The sequence below is a fragment of the Takifugu rubripes genome, chromosome 9, assembly GCF_901000725.2.
Source record: "Takifugu rubripes chromosome 9, fTakRub1.2, whole genome shotgun sequence".
In the NCBI taxonomy this organism is placed as follows: domain Eukaryota; kingdom Metazoa; phylum Chordata; class Actinopteri; order Tetraodontiformes; family Tetraodontidae; genus Takifugu; species Takifugu rubripes.
The window spans coordinates 3,950,185-3,968,204 of NC_042293.1; the positions used below are offsets into that span (position 1 = coordinate 3,950,185).

The 18,020-nt window shown below is 41.6% G+C and overlaps 1 protein-coding gene and 1 non-coding gene across 6 annotated transcripts in view; both read left to right on the top strand.

Moving 5' to 3' along the window:
• The window catches only part of wwp2 (WW domain containing E3 ubiquitin protein ligase 2), a 31,562-nt gene extending 13,756 nt beyond the window's left edge, over window positions 1-17,806 (top strand). For 3 of the 5 annotated variants that reach the window (XM_003967080.3, XM_029841198.1, XM_029841200.1), the window contains 16 exons: window positions 320-409; window positions 3,623-3,797; window positions 8,053-8,107; window positions 9,408-9,489; window positions 10,296-10,424; window positions 11,285-11,363; window positions 11,779-11,850; window positions 12,029-12,117; window positions 13,513-13,672; window positions 14,914-15,047; window positions 15,290-15,430; window positions 15,523-15,643; window positions 16,124-16,228; window positions 16,310-16,406; window positions 16,733-16,805; window positions 17,112-17,806. In XM_003967080.3, the coding sequence (XP_003967129.2) occupies window positions 320-409; window positions 3,623-3,797; window positions 8,053-8,107; window positions 9,408-9,489; window positions 10,296-10,424; window positions 11,285-11,363; window positions 11,779-11,850; window positions 12,029-12,117; window positions 13,513-13,672; window positions 14,914-15,047; window positions 15,290-15,430; window positions 15,523-15,643; window positions 16,124-16,228; window positions 16,310-16,406; window positions 16,733-16,805; window positions 17,112-17,211 (1,702 nt within the window). In that variant the 3' untranslated portion in view covers window positions 17,212-17,806. The remainder of the gene's footprint in view (window positions 1-319; window positions 410-3,622; window positions 3,798-8,052; window positions 8,108-9,407; window positions 9,490-10,295; window positions 10,425-11,284; window positions 11,364-11,778; window positions 11,851-12,028; window positions 12,118-13,512; window positions 13,673-14,913; window positions 15,048-15,289; window positions 15,431-15,522; window positions 15,644-16,123; window positions 16,229-16,309; window positions 16,407-16,732; window positions 16,806-17,111) is intronic. The other 2 variants (XM_011606888.2, XM_029841199.1) reach the window with 2 other exon arrangements.
• Window positions 12,589-12,655, top strand: mir140 (microRNA mir-140). Its single transcript, NR_105347.1, has one exon. It is a non-coding gene; the product is annotated as a microRNA mir-140 (primary transcript).
• Window positions 17,807-18,020: the final 214 nt, after the last annotated feature.

Below are 18,020 nucleotides of genomic sequence, written 5' to 3' on the forward strand. Positions count from 1 at the left end.
ATCAGTCAGCAAAGCATTAGTGCAAAGATATAAATGATATATTTAGTTAAGAATTACAAGGCTGTTAAAGGCATTAACCAACACAAGTTATTGAATAATTGCACGTGTTTAAGATAATTAGAGAGCTGATGTTTTCTCTGGGCTGGCATTAATATTTCTCTGGGCTTGTGCACATAGTGTGGGATACCTTCAGTGCTTTCTAAATACAGCTGATACCAAGGAGTGCTGTTTGCTGTAATTAAGTGTATTGTGAAATTGTGTTTCTTGTCTTTTGAAACTAAATTGTGCAAGCTAATGCAGTGCATCTCTCTTGTTGCAGCTGGGAACAGAGGGTGTTGCCTCATGGGAGAGTTTACTATGTCGACCACAACACCAAAACCACAACCTGGGAGAGACCGCTGCCAGCAGGGTAGGCCTCTCACGTCGTGCTCTTGGTGGTGATGCAGTTTTATACACATACATTTTGGAGCATGTTAAGTCATAGGTTGGGTAAATATCAGGTAAAAAAAAAAGAATCAAACAATATCTCTGGCACTAATTCACATCTCCTTTCAACATACATGCAAGAATCGTGTCTTGCAGATAGATGCAGATCATTTATATGTATATATATATACAGTATACAAGTTTTGAAATGAAGATCCTAGCCGATAAGCTGCACAACTAACCTTGTCCAAACGTTAACACTGTAGGTGTTTTAGGCCACTTGTGATTGAAGCCTGTTCCTGTTCGTTTGTGACATTTTAAACACCAAATTACTGTTCTTTCTTTTTTCCTGTCTGAACGGGACACAGAGTGAAAGAGTTGCAGTTTTAGGAAAAGGTCAACCCCCTTTCCCCAATATCCCAGTTTTTCCATACAAGCTTAAGTGAGAGAGGGAGAGTGGGGCCCTAGAGAACAAAAGTCCTTTTCTTAGGACCTCATGTGCTATCCACCTCTGCACCAGCTGCTGGCTGTTGTGGCAACACTGGTGATCAATCGGCAAAAATAAAGCCATGTGCCATGAACAAAACAATCCAATTACCCATGACAAATACTTTTTAACATATATATTATATATATATTTGATCCATGCTCATATACGGCTTCCAAAGGTGGCCATGGATACATTGCAGTTATATTGAACACAAGTATAAAAGTGAAATAGTGCAATAAAAAGAGATGACACTGTAATCTGGAAACAGATAGATGGAGGTAATAAACACATAGCTGGTAAAGCCCATTCAGCAGGGCGGCTTCATTGGCAACTTTTGAAACTTCAAAATCTTTATATCTAACATGTGCAGTGACATCTGGTGGTATACTTACATTAAAGCAGCTGTCCAGGGTGAGACCGAAGCACTTCATGGGCACATGATTATCATCCTGTCACAATTACTTTAGTGAAAAGGAGGTCTGCGTTTAATCAGATGCTTTGCAGAGTTTGTGCACCAGTTCATCGGTAAAGTTCAGGACATCTCAACATGTTTTCTATTAGACTCAGCGGATGATGGTCTGTTAAATTAAAATGGATTCTGTGTTTACATAAAGCTATAATTGACTAGGTGGCATCATGTCTGTAAACCGCATATTCTTTTTCTCCTGATTTTCGTCAGGGTAATTAAGACCAAGTTAAACAACGGCAGAATTTTGTGTTTATATTCTTTTTTTCCTATCCCCTCAATTGCTGTGAATGTGAGCAGGTATGCTAAGCGTTCTAAATTCTCTTGACGGAAGTTGCTTTGGACTACTTTTAGATGCTCACTGCTGCAGAGGTTAATGGTTCTCTCTCTGTGTCTTTTAAGCTTTAAAATTTGCATCGACATTTGACTGAGGAGCTTTAATATTTCCACAGTTAGAACACACAAGGAACCCATTTGTATTTCTACAAAGATTGCTTTCTGGGCAGTGCATTAAATATATGGCTCATTGTTCCTCATCAGTTGATCTGTTGGTCGTTTACTCTGGTGATCCAGACCGACTTTCCAATTACACTAGTGTGACTTAAACAAATCCAGGAGGACAACATGTCAATGAAAGAAAAATGGAACAGATACGCACTGCTTTAGTGACAATTCTCAGGAGAATGTGCATTTCTGCTTGATAGTTAATGGTATGTTGTCAGATAAGAGGACTAAGTTGAGACTTTGGGACAGGCCGCTGTGGGCTCTGGGATTTTCCCTGGCTCCAGTAAATAACCACTGTAGCTCTTGCTAATATCAGAGAGAACTATGTTTTTCCTGCCCTTTTAAAGGATGTGCATGGCCTTAGTGGTTAGAAAGGCTGTCCCTCAACAAAATAACTCTTAATGCTTCCAGTCATCTTCACTGCTGAAGTGTCCTTGAACTCAAAATTAAAACCTTCCAACTCTTCCTTTGCTGCCTTGTTGCTGAGCCTAACTTGTAACCACAAAAAAAAAAAAAAGATTTTTTCCATTTCTTTAAAAGTGCACTCGGTATTGAAACAATTGATCTAACTTACTGTTTTTAGCTGAAATATTCTTTATTCTGTCATCATCTGTCAATGCTCTACTTGTCTCGTGTGTGAGTGTGTGTGTGGTTATTTGTGGCAGTACAATATGAAAATCTATTTCAGGCATCTTTGGTATTTTTTCATTGTATCTGGAGCTCATTAGTTATGATCTATAAATGAAGTCACATTATAATCCTGCAGCACCACTTTTTGCAGACATTTTGGTGTTGTAGCCTTGCAGTTGTGTGTCGCCTGAGTTGACTCATGCATATTGGGAAGGTTTAAAAAGTGAATATCTACAATGAATGATGGAAGTTGTAAAATAACAAATTAGATCTCCATTTCCTTCTCTCATTCTTTGAAAACAAAACAAACAAAAAAAAACAGAGAAGCACAATATCATATTCATTGTGAAACAATAAAAAAAAGGTTAGTCAAAAAAGACATTTTTTCCTCCACTTTGTGCACCTCTGAAGCCCGTTGATATCTGCACAATATGTTTTTGTTAGTACATGGAAGTAGACACTGTTTTCTCTTCCAGATTCTCTAGTGCTGAAGTCAGAGATATGAGAATAGCAGCAGAATGAACCTGGGGGACTGGTGTGTGTTTGTATATGTGTGCCTGTTTGCGTGTGTGCGTGCATGTGGGCTGCTGTAGACAATCTATATCTCTCGATCTAGCATCTTATGGAAAGAACGGGATACACGCGGTGCTCTGACTAATGCAACTGGCAGGCAGTGACACAAGAAAACACACACCAGCGTGCATGGTTTCCATCCTTCAGAGCTTTGACATGTCCCATTGTTTCTCCATCATCAGTGCTGTGCACGGCCGTAGCCATTCACATGAAGACGGGGTGTGATGACTTAGCCAGACTGAGCCAAACCACTGATAAACTTGTTTTATTCCATTCTTAGCATGTTGTCTATATTCTAAATGGCAGGAAAAATATAGTTTTCCGTTATTTATTCTTCATTCTTGCACCTTTCCCCACTTGTTATCTCATTTCCTGTTTTCTTTCCTTGGCTTTATTTTTTTTCCTGTTTTTCTATAATTGGTTGTAGTCCTGGTCAGCGGCACGGGTTTGAGATTTAACCACCCACTCTCGATGCTTAATAAAGATGTTGTTTAAAGTCACAACTCCTCCCCCTCTTTTTCCAACCCTTCTAGCTGGGAGAAGCGAGTGGACCAACGGGGCAGGTACTACTACGTGGACCACAACACCAGAACCACAACATGGCAGAGGCCTACAGCTGAGTCGGTGCGCAACTACCAGCAGTGGCAGAGCCAGCGTAGCCAGCTTCAGGGCGCCATGCACCAATTCAGCCAGCGCTTCCTGTACCAGGTAGTCCAAATTTTGTATGCACATGTACTGCCAATCTACAGATGAGGTTTTTTTTTTACTATTGAGACCATTTTATTCTAATGAAACCAATTAGATTCACACCCCGATATACTGTAGCAATCACTGGGAGGTTTGACCATGTGGAGAAGATCTTGAGGACCCTAGGCTAAAGTATGTTCTCTCTACTTTCCAAGGGGAAACCAGAACCAACTTGATCAAATGTATTCAACATCATAACAACTCAAAGGCTAATTTGTACCTTAGACCAAACTTCCAAACAAGCTTAAAGTTTATGATTACAGTCAGTGCATCAGAATCCACAACCTTCCTTGTGCCATCCCCAATAAACTTCCATTCATTGTTGTTAAAAAAGTCATGTTGTTCTCACAAATATGCCACAGAACTTGCATCTGAAGTAAGTTAACAGAGAACACAGCACAGCTAACAGCCGGTGGATGCTCACGTATGTGGGTGCGGCCAAAGACGCTGTTTGAGAATTTCACTTGTCACCATGTAAGCAAGGCAGCCAAGGTCAAACTGCCCCCAGACTTATTGGGCTGAAGGCTCTGCTCGCCTTCAATGGGCCATTTTTAAAACCAACCTTAAAACTCTTACAGGCTTCTATAAACACTCCACTGTTCATGTTTGTTTGTGTGTGTGTGTGTGTTTGCACTTTTACATGTTGTGTTCTTTAATCCCATGTTTACACTTTACATGTGCACATTTGAAAATCAACCATTACATGTGAACAGATAGTGCAGCAGCACACATTAGCCATTAATTGTTCTCAGCAGTATTTTTTGCCTGTAGCACGATTGTTGTTACCGTTTCAGATTTAATGAAGGGGAAAGCTGTCTTTTCATCCCCTGGCCTTTTCTCCATCCATTTATTGCCTTTTCTCCTTCCAAGTGTGAGAAAAGACCAAATGCAGATCTGCCCTCCATGCTGATAGTACACTTCTGTCTTGGAATGCCCACACTGCTGATAACTGGAACTATTTATGGCCTTGGTGTGTTTGAAAAAGAAAACCCACAAAAGAGTCCACAGTTAAAGTCGGAGCACAGGCACACATTGTGTTACCTGCTTTTTTTTTAAATAGTGCGGTCACACAAAAACTTAATGTCAAGATACCATAGCAGGTATCTTTTAAAGTCAAGGTTTGGTTTTCATTTATTGTGAGTTTCTACCATCCCAATGTGAAGGGACAACAGTAGATGCACCCAGAGACAGGCATTGCCCAGATTATGGATGGATGATTTGATCTGTGTATTTCTGTGTGTGTTCACAGGCTGTTATGTTGAGGAGTGGTGCCACATTTTTTTCGGTCGCACATGACAACCAGAGGTTCTGAAGACACACAAACATGCGCAGTTAAAACTGTGCAAACCAATAAACACCAATACCAAATCACGCTTTCATTTTCCCACCTTTTCAGCTATAGTTCCACACAGATCTCAGTGTTTCATACTATTCTAGAGTTGTGTAATTTCCCTTATTCCCTTCGTGGTGGTGTGTTTGTGCATGTGTGGGTATGTGCGTCTGTTTGCAGAGTAATTGCAGCTCATTGGAAACCTCAGAGAGGGCAGCCTCAGGAGTCATTAACTGTCGTTTCCGGCTCTCCCCTTTTTTGCCCCCCTTCTTTTACTTCTACTACTTTTCCTTAACCTCTGTCCTATCCTGAAACCCCACCATCTCCACCCTTCTCACTGTTGCTTCCAAAATCCCCCCAATCTTAACTTCCTTTAGAAATTCCCCATGTCTTCATCCTACTAAACTATCTTTTCTTTTATCAAGGTCGATCTCAAGTACTCTCTCTCCCTCTTTATTTTTAATCCCCTCCCCCCCAAACCACCCTCCACTAACTTCTTTCACCTCCCTTAAATTGGCTCCTCCACCCTCCCTCACTCTTTGACTTTGTGTCCATTCTGGCTGGAACAAGGACCCTTAACAGCAGCGCCTGAATTGGTCCTGTGTTTTATCACTTGCACACGTCTGCACGGCTGAACGTCATGATCACTCATGTTTACACACAGCCTGTTAGGGTCATGTTTCCATATGGCACATTTGAAAGTGGTTATGCCATGAAAGGACAATGCACAGAAGTAGTTTAAGCTGCTTCTACACTGGTCTTTCCTGCAGCTTTTCAATAAAAGGAAATAAACATGATAGTGATACACAATTATTTTTCCCAGCGCATTACAATTTAATTACAATGGAATTCTGATAAACAGTCTGCCGGCTGTCAAATTGTAGTCTTAAAAAAAAAAAAAAAAATCAGTGTAGAAAAATATAATATAGTAAACTTCATTAATCCTGGAGGCCCTTAATGAAGGATAAAAATGGTTCATTGTTGGCAATGCTTTTGAGATTGTCTTGTGTCTGTCATGTCTGATATTTAAACACAAGAAACTGCGTGAAAAACAGTAGTGTGATCCAATTCACAATGAAGGTCTTCTTATGAGAAACACCTTTTTAGTTTCTCTGTTTGTTTGTTTTTTCCTACCTGCTGTACCATCTGACCCCAGGTTTGATTAAAATCTTCTTGGGTCTCCCTTACATGAACCGTGAGTTATAATTAGATAGTCGGTTAGTCTTTAAAGCCTAATTAAAGTACCAGAAAAGTTCCTTCCTTCCTTAAAATAAGCCTTTTTGGCATCCTCTTCATCGCTAAAACAAAATTTGTGTCGACAAGTAGCTTTTCCCTGTTTTCCTCTTCCTTCCTTGTTTTCTCAGTCGCTCTTTCTCTTCCCCCCTCCAGTCTCAGTCGGCCTAAGGAGCTGAATGGCCAGTGCCAAGATGAAGTCATCATGTCTTTATATCATTATATTCTCCTTTTACCTTTTTTAGTCACAGAAAACCCATAAGGGTGGGGCTCTTGGGCATAGATTGGCTGTCGATGGAACCACACACACACATATACACACACACACACACCCTGTAACCCTGTTATGTGCCTGCTCTCACTATTCGAGCAGGCCCCATCCTTTCCATTGTGACTTTCTCACAGTTTCCATGACTTGGCCAAATTAAATGGGCACATTCACATTTCTTTTTAGGAAATCCAGGACAAAAACCACTACCTGTGCCACTCCATAAGCTGGTCTATACACACAACTACTTTTTCTGTAATGTTATTACTGAATCGATACCCTTAGCCTCGGCATCACGAATCAAATAACATGGTCCCCTGTTAAATTACAGCTGCGCTACTTTTGAAGCAACGTAGCATCTTGTAGAATTGTGCTCTGTGTGCTGAAAAAATGTAATAAGGCTGTGAGGACATGTTTATAGCACAACTAAATCAGATTTCGATGAAAAGCTTTGACCTTCAGCGGTTAGTAATGACTAACAAGGACCGTTTCAGGTCATTTTTTTCCCCACTTAAGCTAATATTTTGTGTGTTTGTATTCCAACATAAAAAGTTACCCATTTACTGTTTGCCACCAACAAACTTTCCACACACATTTTTTTCAATCTGTGTCCAGGCTGAGTAAAACCCACAGAGGTTTCCAGGCCCACGGTGAATAAAGGTGCCTTTTGTCAAGCCTAGGATAGATTGGGGCAGCCATAGAGGAGGCGGGTTGGTTGGGGTGGGGTGTCCAGTCTGGAACAAGCATGAATGTTCCCTCAGTTCCCTTAGACATCACACTTCCCTGCCTACTTTCACAGCAGTGCTAGAAAAGAGAGAGAAAAGAGTAGGAGGAGAGGACCTCGGGATGGGGTACAGCGGGTGCCAGGGTGGCTGAGAAGGAGGTGGGTCTTTCCTAGAGGAGGTGAGCGGGAAGTCTAGGGGAGGGTGGGACTTGCGTCCATCCAGTGATCTCATTGGAACAGCAGTGTTGTTTTATCCTCCTACCAAAACGTGCAGTTTTTGGAAGGCATACTATCCACCAGCTCACCAGCTCCCTCAGTCGTGCTTCACCACCGCAGCAGAGAGGATCTGCCACCCTTCCTTTTTTGGCCGCACACACTTCAGCCAGGCTAGTTTACACACAGGTATCATTCCTGATTGTGTACAAGCCAGATTTGCGACATTTTAGAACGCATCACTGAGTAAGTTTTATTTTCCTGTTTTGTACTCAGTTGTACAGTCATTTTATATTTCTTTATATTTTTTTTCTTATTTTTCTGGGATGCGTTCACCCATCATCCTGATGTGGAAGATGTCTTAAGAAGGACAAACACTGAGAGAGGAGAGCAGCAAAAGGGTGTCCTAACTGGAATTGTTTTGTCTCTATTTCTCTTTCTCCTTCAGCCTTCTGGTGCTCCAGTGGAAAATGATCCTTTGGGTCCACTGCCTCCTGGATGGGGTAAGTGTGCCTCACACATCTACTGGTGAAATCTTTGTCTTTGTTGCCACCTTAATCCCAGCTCTGAATGATCAGAACCGCATTTAGACAGGGAATGAAATCTTTCCTATTCTTGCAAATATTTTTGAGGTAATTTGGGGTTGCCAGCCGTGTATATAAAACTTTAAGACAAGCTGTAATAGTGGTTTCCATGTCTGCAAGGACTTTTTTGCATGAGAAACATCTATGAGTTTTCAGCTCTTCTTGCGACATTAAAAAAAAAAAAGTTTTTCCTCCTTTTTTTTAGTGAGAAAATCAGACAGCTTTATTCCTCCACTCTTGGTCTGAATTTTATATGTGAAAACTGTGGATCACGTATTTCTCTGTTCAGGTCTGTCCCCGTGTCAAACCACTTCACTGTGTTGCCTTTATGCTAAAATCCACAAATTACAGAGTCACTATTACAGATGGCCACTTCTTCATGCAGCATTTCCCCCGCAAACTCCTGCAACGGCATCTGCTCAGAATCCTGTCACCCGTACCCATTCATTCATTCATTCATAAATGGGCATTTGGAGACTTCATCTTCAAAAACTTTTCCTCGCAGCCCATGATGCCTTTTCAACATGCTTGCGGTGCACTGAGATGAAGAAGCTGGGTTATATTACTGGCTCTGGTCTGCTCCTCTGGCATGCTTCCTTTCATCTGCAGCCACTTCCCTCCCTTTTTTAAGGCGCGCATTCAGAAAGATAAAGATAGGAACAATAAAAAGAAAAAAGTTTTTGAAACAACCTTTGAAAAAGTGGGGGGTGCTTGTGGCACTCAAACTGGACAGTTAAGTGGGGGGTGGAGTGAGTGAAGGAGAAAGCTAAAGAGTTGCAATGTGAGCACTACTGTTTCTGGGCCCTCCACACGCTGCTGTTAATGAGAAAAAGATGTCAGAGCTGTGGAGGGTTGCACGAGCAGCCGCAAACTCGTGCACGCACACAACTAAACACTCGCTCAGCTTTTATTTCTTGTCATTTATCAACATGAAATCTGGGGTCCATATTTAATATCCAATCTTGGATATGTTTACTGGGACACGCGTGTACTGAACAAACCACAGTGAAATATCACACAAGCCTGCTTGTTTTCTGCCACAGGGGTGAGACATCACCCCCCCCCCCCCAAAGAGAGTGAACCCCTCTGACCTCCCCCATGTTGTGATAAAATTGTTCCCGATTTCTTGTTTTTTTTGGTTGGTTTGTCCGACCTTAAACCCGAAATGCTGTGAAAACCTCTTTTCTTTTTTTGCTGTTTTTGCTGCTTGTTTCCACAGAGAAGCGCCAGGACAATGGCAGAGTATACTTTGTCAACCACAACACACGGACAACACAGTGGGACGATCCTCGGACCCAAGGGTGAGGCCGAGGCTAAAATGCATACTAACAAGTATGAGTGTGCATGAGTTTGACTGCTGCTTTGGTTGCTACATCGGCAGTTTATTGTGGGAACATTGTCATTTAGGTCAGAAAGCGTCTGCTCTGATCCGGACATTAACCTCAGTATCTGCTACATTCAAGCCACTAATCCCTAAACTTTGCACATTCAGGCATAAAGTTAAAAACATTTTAGGTTTAGTCTAGTTTTAAACATTGTTCCCTTTTATATCTCTGATATTAAAACTCTCAGCTCTCCAATTTTAATCGACCTTGTTAAGACAGCAACAGTCTAAATCTTCCAGGATAAATGTAAATCATGGATTTACTGTGAGATCAATGATGCTATCAACATTTATGCTTTGAGTGTATTAACCTGCCAAAACCATAATATCATGCAAAACCTTTGCTGCTCTTCTGGAATTTTATTCTCTATAAATCAATTTTCTAATTTATAGATTTCTTTATCATTCAAATAATGAGTAAGGAAATAAGCTATTAAAATAATTAAAAACATGAGACGCAACTTTTTTTAATGTGCAGCAGACAGAAGATTTTTCCTCAGAAGTGCCTCGCATCACTTACTTATGATGACATGCTTACAGCTGCATAATATTGCCATTCACTAAAGCGGGAAAAACGATTCTCCTATCAGTGATTTGAGGTCCATCTGAAAAGCAACCAGCGTTTTAAATCTACACAATAGTTGGGGTGATTGTTACCAGTTTCATCCCTGGGACAGGGCCCCTCCTGCTGGGATAGTGCTCACTGCCATCTCCCTGTTTCAGGATGATCAAGGAGCACCCCTTGCCCCCGGGCTGGGAGATGAAGTACACCGCTGAGGGAGTGCGATATTTTGTGGACCACAATTCACGCACCACCACCTTTAAAGATCCCCGTCCTGGGTTTGAGTCAGGGTAAATATTCTCTTGACACACTGTCCCAAAACCATTTAGCCCTATTAAACTAGGTCCGACACCGCTGAAATACTCCCCCTGATGTAAGAGCCTTTAAAGAAAAATCAAAACTGTAGCTAAACTAAAAAAAAATTGAAGCAGTCTCACTTCTTACCACAAAGGTCATAATAATGTACAGATCAGCTGCAGACTGCATGTGTGTGACTGTACTGTATGTGCATGCATATTCATGTCCACGTTACTCACCTTCATGCCAGTATGAAGCACAACTTTGGACATCTACTAACTCTAATTTTGAGGCATATTCATACTGGTGGTTATAGTGATGTTCAAGAGTGTGTGTCCGTGTGTCTGGCCCAGCTCTCGCCTGCTGCGGTCTTCATTTCCTAACCCAAACCAAGATGTGCCTGGCAAGAACAAACCCAAGCGTATAAGACTCTGCCTTCTTCTTTTCTCCCTGTTTTGCTCAGTCTCTTAGCATCATCTGTTACTAGTCTCTCTCTCTCTCTCAATCCCTCTGATGCTGACGAGGCACTTATCCAGTTGTGTGTGCTCAAGCAGTGGGCTGGTGGAGCTTATACTAACACAGCTGCAGGCCGAGACTGACTTCTGCCTTTGAGAACCAGATGCATCGAGTCATTGAGAGCCCAATGGCTGCTGTGGAGTTGATATTTGTTTTCAGTGTCTGGCTTGCAGAGTAAATTTTCAGGGCCAATTAAGAGCCTAAAATATAAACCATCACAGTGGGCTGTCTAGTCTTAGCAATGAAGTTAAAGGTTCTGAAATCTCTTTTCAAACAGAAATCCACATTCAAGGAAACTGATTTCTCCCGTTTGTCTAATTCATTTGTGTGTGAGCAGGTCAAGGCAGGGTGGATCACCCGGTGCGTACGACCGCAGCTTCAGGTGGAAATACCACCAGTTCCGTTTCCTGTGCCATGTAAGTGTTAACAGCTGAACGCATCATTGTGATTTCAAAGAAAGGTATTGAAAGAAATCTGTGATTTAAAAAAACAAGCTAAATAACCAAAAATGGGTTCTGTCAAAGCGATTCATCCAGGAGTCCAAAGACTTGACACACCCTAAAATTAGGTGTTAAGTCGTGTTTTTCCACTAGGTGGCAGAATTTTAGTAAAACTTTGATGATTTTGGAATCAAAAGGTGTTTATAGAATTTGTGAAGACATAAAGGGTTAAAAGTAAAATCAGGTGCAGTTTTAAAGTGAGAGTTTAGAGATTTCGGGTTTACAGCTGGAACAACTATCAGAAGAATTTTACTGACTTTCTTTGTACTCAAGGCTTAAACTGGTTTTCTTTATTAAAAACTGCGCTTTCACATTTTTTGTCTCTGTCTAGTCCAACACTCTGCCCAGCCATGTAAAGATTTCGGTATCCAGGCAGACTCTGTTCGAGGATTCCTTTCAACAGGTCAGAACTGCTCAGAAATAACACCACATTAGGGGTTTAAATGTAAAGATAATGGAGTTGTTGATCCATGAGATCTGAAATGATCACAGGTAGAAAACCAGTTGTATTTCTCCGTTTGCTGTGCATAAAAAAAAACAGCAACATATTTAATTCCTAAACTTTATACGTGCTGACACAGATCATGAATGTGAAGCCATACGACCTTCGTCGACGACTCTACATCATCATGAGAGGAGAGGAGGGGCTGGACTATGGCGGCATTGCCAGGTGAGATACAACAAATGTGCCCGGAATTCTTCACCTTTTGTTCACTGAGAGCAGTGAGGCTTTCCTTTCCAGGGCCTGGACTTTCTTTGGAATTTGAATGTTGGTGTCTGTGGTGGTGTTGGTGCTGTTTTCTTCACTTTCTTTTTCTTTACAAACTGTAAAAAAAAATTTATTTTTTTTTATAAACGTGTTAAAGATTTATGTGTGAATCCTGGGTGTCTTGCAGAGGCTCCACTGTGAATCACTTTTACTCTTTCTCCCCCTCACACATCATCCCACACTGTCATCGTTGTCTTCTCTGCCTCACTCCATCCCCACATTCATCCATCACACGGATTTATCCCTCTCCCTGTTTTTGCCTTTTTCCGGGTCTTCTTTTCTGCACATCATGTCAATTTTTTTTACCCTGTTGGCAGTGGTCTCGTGTTTTTCCTCTTTGATTTTGCATTGTGTCTCTGTCTCTGGTGTCACGTCAGTGGTTTTACCCTATGGTAGGTGACATCATGCTGTTCTACCACAGGGTAGAACCACGGACGGGATGTTGGAGGGTGTCTGCGTCCATACATCAGTCCATACCCACCTCCTTTCATAAACCCCAAAATAGAGGGGTCTGGCTGTGGTGATGGAGCTCGTGGTGTTGCTGCTGGTGGGCCCTCAATCACCCTAACATGCATTTGTTTGTCTGTTTTGTTGGTTTTATTCCACCATGTGTACAAATCCTTCATTTTATTTGTGTCATCACATCTTTTATTCCTCAAAATTTGATAAAAGGATGAAGCTGTAATGCACATCATCTTCCACCTATTTTGTTCAAACCCAACTGCCACATCTGTGGATATGAAGCTTCTCAGTGTATAATGAGCTCAATTTAAAGGTTAAAAAAAGTCTTTTAGTAGAGGTATTTTATTTGATCAGCTGCAGTGATTTTCTTGAAAATGCTGTGAACTGTTTTATTACACTACCTATGTATTGTCATTACACATAAGATGATATCCTTATTCCTATCTATTCCAGTATTTCCAGTTTTCTACCACACTTAACCATGTTGTTATAATTATGATAAAATTAATTTTGTTTTGACTTTCAATCATTTTTAAGAGTGTAAGGAATAAACTATAAATCGTGCCCAGGTGTAGGGGCGCACGCAGAAGTTGCAAGATAAGATCATTTCACATAATTTCTCCTGAATGGTGAATTAATTTTACACAAAATAGTTTTTATTATATTTTATATTGTTTTTGACACGTTATATTTTTTGTTTGTTCTAACCAGAATGTCTGTTACAATAAAATTAAGAGAATTCATGTGAAAATTACTCGGCTAAGTCCTGCTTTAACCTCCCACCCAGATTTTTTTTATCCCATGCATGATGTGATGTGTCCTGTTGCTCTGCAGGGAATGGTTCTTCTTGCTGTCCCACGAAGTTCTGAACCCCATGTATTGCCTTTTTGAGTATGCTGGCAAGAACAACTACTGTCTCCAGATCAATCCGGCCTCTTCCATCAACCCTGACCACCTCACGTACTTTCGCTTCATTGGACGCTTCATTGCCATGGTGAGCATATGGACAGTTGTTTAGTGTGTTGACAGACATTTTGTGGTCCTTACAGGTGGAGAAGCTATAAAGTAAAAACCTGTACAAAATAATTCAACAACTTCTACAAGTCCGCGTTTTACCACCATCATGATCACAGACAATTATATATTTATAGAGTATAAATCCATAGAGTTTTAATATATGGAGAATTGTAGCATGTTACTTAGGTTCCAGGAAGTAAAGGAAGCCAATACTTTTGTTGGAATAGCTGTTTATGGTTTAGAGCAGCCTTTTTGGCTCCAGCATTCCAAACTCAGACTAGCTCTATAATGTCACTTTGGATCAACTTCAGAAAGTAGTAGACCCCCCCAAAAAAGACACCCTCCACCCCTCATTTTTCCTGCCATTCCACCCCGCACCCACAGCATGACCTCACCAGCACACACCCCTCTCACGGGCGCCTATATTTAGTGCTACAATGCGCTTTGCTTATTTTCGTCATAAACCCCCTTTTCTCATACCTAGGTCCCAAACCCCTTTTCCTGACAATCCTCTCCTCTGTCTGTAAATCTTCCTGTCTGCCAGTGTGTGTGTCAGGATTCAGTAGGAGAGAACAGACTGTGACTGACTCAGCCTTGGGCGCCTGTGTTGTTCTTGGCTTGTCACAGCTCTGAGTCCACTGTGGGGTTTTTTTGAACACTAAACAGCACCATCTGGCTGCTCTCTCTAACCCTGTGATCATACACACATACACACACACACACAGAAGAGAAGAAGACTTAATTTGAGTGTATTCATTCAGCCTCACACTTTGATCATAGTACTCTGCTGTACGTGGTTGCAGCTCTCACCTTCTCTCAGGAAACAAGTACCTTCTGTCATCTTTTGATCCTTATGTGACAAAGAACTTGTGTATCAAGTTGTGTTTTTTGCAGGTAAATTATTTCAACTGGAACAGAATTCCATCAGGCCGCAGTGATTTCTAGAAATAAAAGAACCATTCATGTGTTCCTGTAATGGTGGGACTGGCCATTTCAGCATTTTTAACACTTGAGTGGGCATGAAATCAGTCCCCAGTGAATCACCAAAGAAAAACAGCAGGCCACTCAGAAGAATGTATAGTTTGTCTAGAATAAATTTAAACCATATGGCCATACAACAAATGTCAGTGAGCAGAGGAAGACAACATATCAGGTTTACTGGAGACAGGGTGGCATTCCTCATTGTGGATTTTAACGCTATAAAATTCCTCCCTACAGGCTTTATATCACGGAAAGTTCATAGACACCGGATTCACGCTGCCGTTCTACAAGCAAATGCTGGACAAGAAGCCCACCCTTAAGGACCTGGAGTCCATCGACCCTGAGTTTTATAACTCCATCATGTGGGTCAAGTAAGTAACCGGAGAATTATACGATAGTCCCGATGCAACACCACTAAGACTTCAAACTGGCATTCAGATAGCTGAAGGAGGTTGATCAAAGGTCAGAGTTTGGTCTAACCGGGCCTTTGGAAGAACTGTAAAAAGTTGAGTTCTTAACCTGGTACAACCTTTGCTGAGTTCAGACGGATCCACGCGACAAAGTTTTGGTTCTCAGAGCCGCTAACAGGTTTCTCTGCTGTGTTTGTGTGCAGAGAGAACAACCTGGAGGAATGTGGAGTGGAGCTGTTTTTTGCACAGGACATGGAGATCCTTGGGAAGGTTTCCTCTCACGAGCTGAAAGAGGGTGGAGAGAACGAGCTAGTCACAGAGGAAAACAAGGAGGAGTACATCAGGTGAAGGGGAGGAATGGGCACCAGGAGGAGCCCACAAAAATGGGAGATTGGGACGTGACAGAAAAACTTACTTGCAGTGTTCCATCCTACAGCTTGTTGACAAACTGGAGGTTCACCCGCGGCGTGAAAGAGCAGACCAGAGCCTTCCTGGACGGCTTCAATGAAGTGGTACCACTGGAGTGGCTGCGCTACTTTGATGAGAAGGAGCTGGAGGTGAGGAGGGCGGATCTGGGGGGCCTGCAGAGACGGCCACCGAGGTCCTTTTGCAGAAACAGAACTGTAATGACGTCAAATCTGCGGAATGCATTTTCATGGCCTGAAACCATTTCTTAGTGGTTTCATTTTATGGCCATTTAGTCGCAGTTTTTTTGCAATGAATTTCACCAGCACTCAATAAAAGACACACGAGCATATGCTGTATATGCTTTACATCATATAATGTTGAGATGGTGCATTTCCCTATTTTCCCAGTCATGCTGGTTTTCAGCCTGAGTCCAAATTAAAGTAAATGTAGCTTGCTGGTTCAGTCAGGCGAGGGGTGTATGTCACATTATTAGCTAGACTGAATATTTTGTTCCAATTGGGGTTGGGATTCGACTCGGCGTCGTCCTGTCGCGACTCGCCTCTGATTGACGCATGTATAAAAGACGGAGGAGATGCAGCTGAACTCCTGATGTTTTCTGTGTGTTGAAGCTGATGCTCTGTGGGATGCAAGAGATCGACCTGGCAGACTGGCAGAAGAACACCATTTATAGACACTACACCAAGAACAGCAAGCAGATTCACTGGTTCTGGCAGGTATGCACACACTGTGTGACACACACACACACACATCGGCTATGAACATTACAGCAAGATGATGGACTTAATTTCCTGCAGGTTGTGAAAGAGATGGACAATGAAAAAAGAATCCGTCTACTCCAGTTTGTAACAGGAACCTGTCGACTGCCTGTAGGCGGCTTCTCTGAGCTCATAGGTACGCATCACTCTCAGAATCCTGCCATTTCTCCTTCAACACATCCGCCATTTCCATGCATGCAACATTTTCCCATTTATCAGTCATGTCTTTGTTGATGCTTCAGGCTTTTAATTTGAAATTACAGTCAAACTAAGGAGTTCAGCTAATTATGTCAGATAATGATCCCTAGATGACAGAGTTGCTTGAAAATAATATCCTGACTCTTTAAATTAAAGTCAACAGGGCCTGTAAGCTAGATTTTCTTTATTATTTGTACATGATCTTTTAAAAATGCTGAAGCACATTTACCTAACTGATAAGTTTTATCATTTGTACTCTTTCAGGGAGTAACGGTCCCCAGAAGTTCTGCATAGACAAGGTGGGGAAGGAGACTTGGCTTCCAAGAAGCCATACATGGTAAGCTGCTGCCACATCTGTAATCTAGTCTCCCTAATATACTGACATCTTTGGTTTACAGCAGAAAACTATTTAACATAATAAAACCATGTCTCATGATAAAAAAACCTTCTAAAAGCTGTCAAATACACACATCTAGCCTGCATCTGTCAGCAGTTATTGAAGCTCAGAGCTTTTCACGAAGACAAATGCTGAGAACATGGGAGCAGTTAAAGGAACCAAAGAGGCAGATCACATTCAAAACGCTGGAACAAACTCGAGAAAATTCTTTTTTTTTTTTTTTTTTAAATGTGTTTTCCTTTTCAGCTTCAATCGTCTTGATCTGCCGCCGTACAGGAGTCTGGAGCAGCTCAGGGAGAAGCTCATGTTTGCCATCGAAGAAACGGAGGGATTTGGACAAGAGTGACACGGGAGACTCTCATTATTCAGTGGCTTGATTTTATTTTATGATTTTGCATTTGTTAATTACAGGGCTGAGAATTCACTTGTCATAAAAAGCCCTCACTCACCGGTGGGAGGCTCATGTTCCGGAATTAAAGTGAGAGATGAGACACAGTGCACATGCTTACGCGTATGTGTGTGTGGACACGTATGTGTGTGTGGACACTCGCGTCCATGCCATTGTTTATATGCATATATATGTGTGTGCATTTGGCTGAAGACTCACAATTCACACCTGAACGTTGACTCATTGCTTAGATTTGCACCAAAAGGAGCATTTCAGTATCGGCATGGACTCACAGGTGGCACAGCTATCCACAGATGCAGTATGGCGTATCTAGCAGGGACAAACACATTTTCTGTGGCGTGCAAGAGAGCGTGTTTGGGACTGCGTGTGTGTGTGTGGGTGTGTGTCTGAAAGAGAAAAGGTTGGACTTCTGAAACCTCTGAAAAAGAGGCTGCAGAGATGAAATGTGATTTTATTTTTTATCTTTCTGTTTCTTGTGAAATTTAGGGTTTTCCTCCTGTACATAACTAAAATAAATGAAATTTCAATCTTAGCCTGTGTTTATTTCATTCCCATGTTTTCTCTTCTGATCATTCACAGAAAATCTTTAAATAATTGAACACTGTTCTTTGTGCCTGTGTAGACATGTGCAAAATAGAATTTGGCTGAATAAGGTTTGGTTAAATGCAATCTAATTCCATTCGAGAAAGGCTGGAAAGATGAATATCTGAAATACTAGTGAAGGGTAAAAGCTAAATCATTTTATT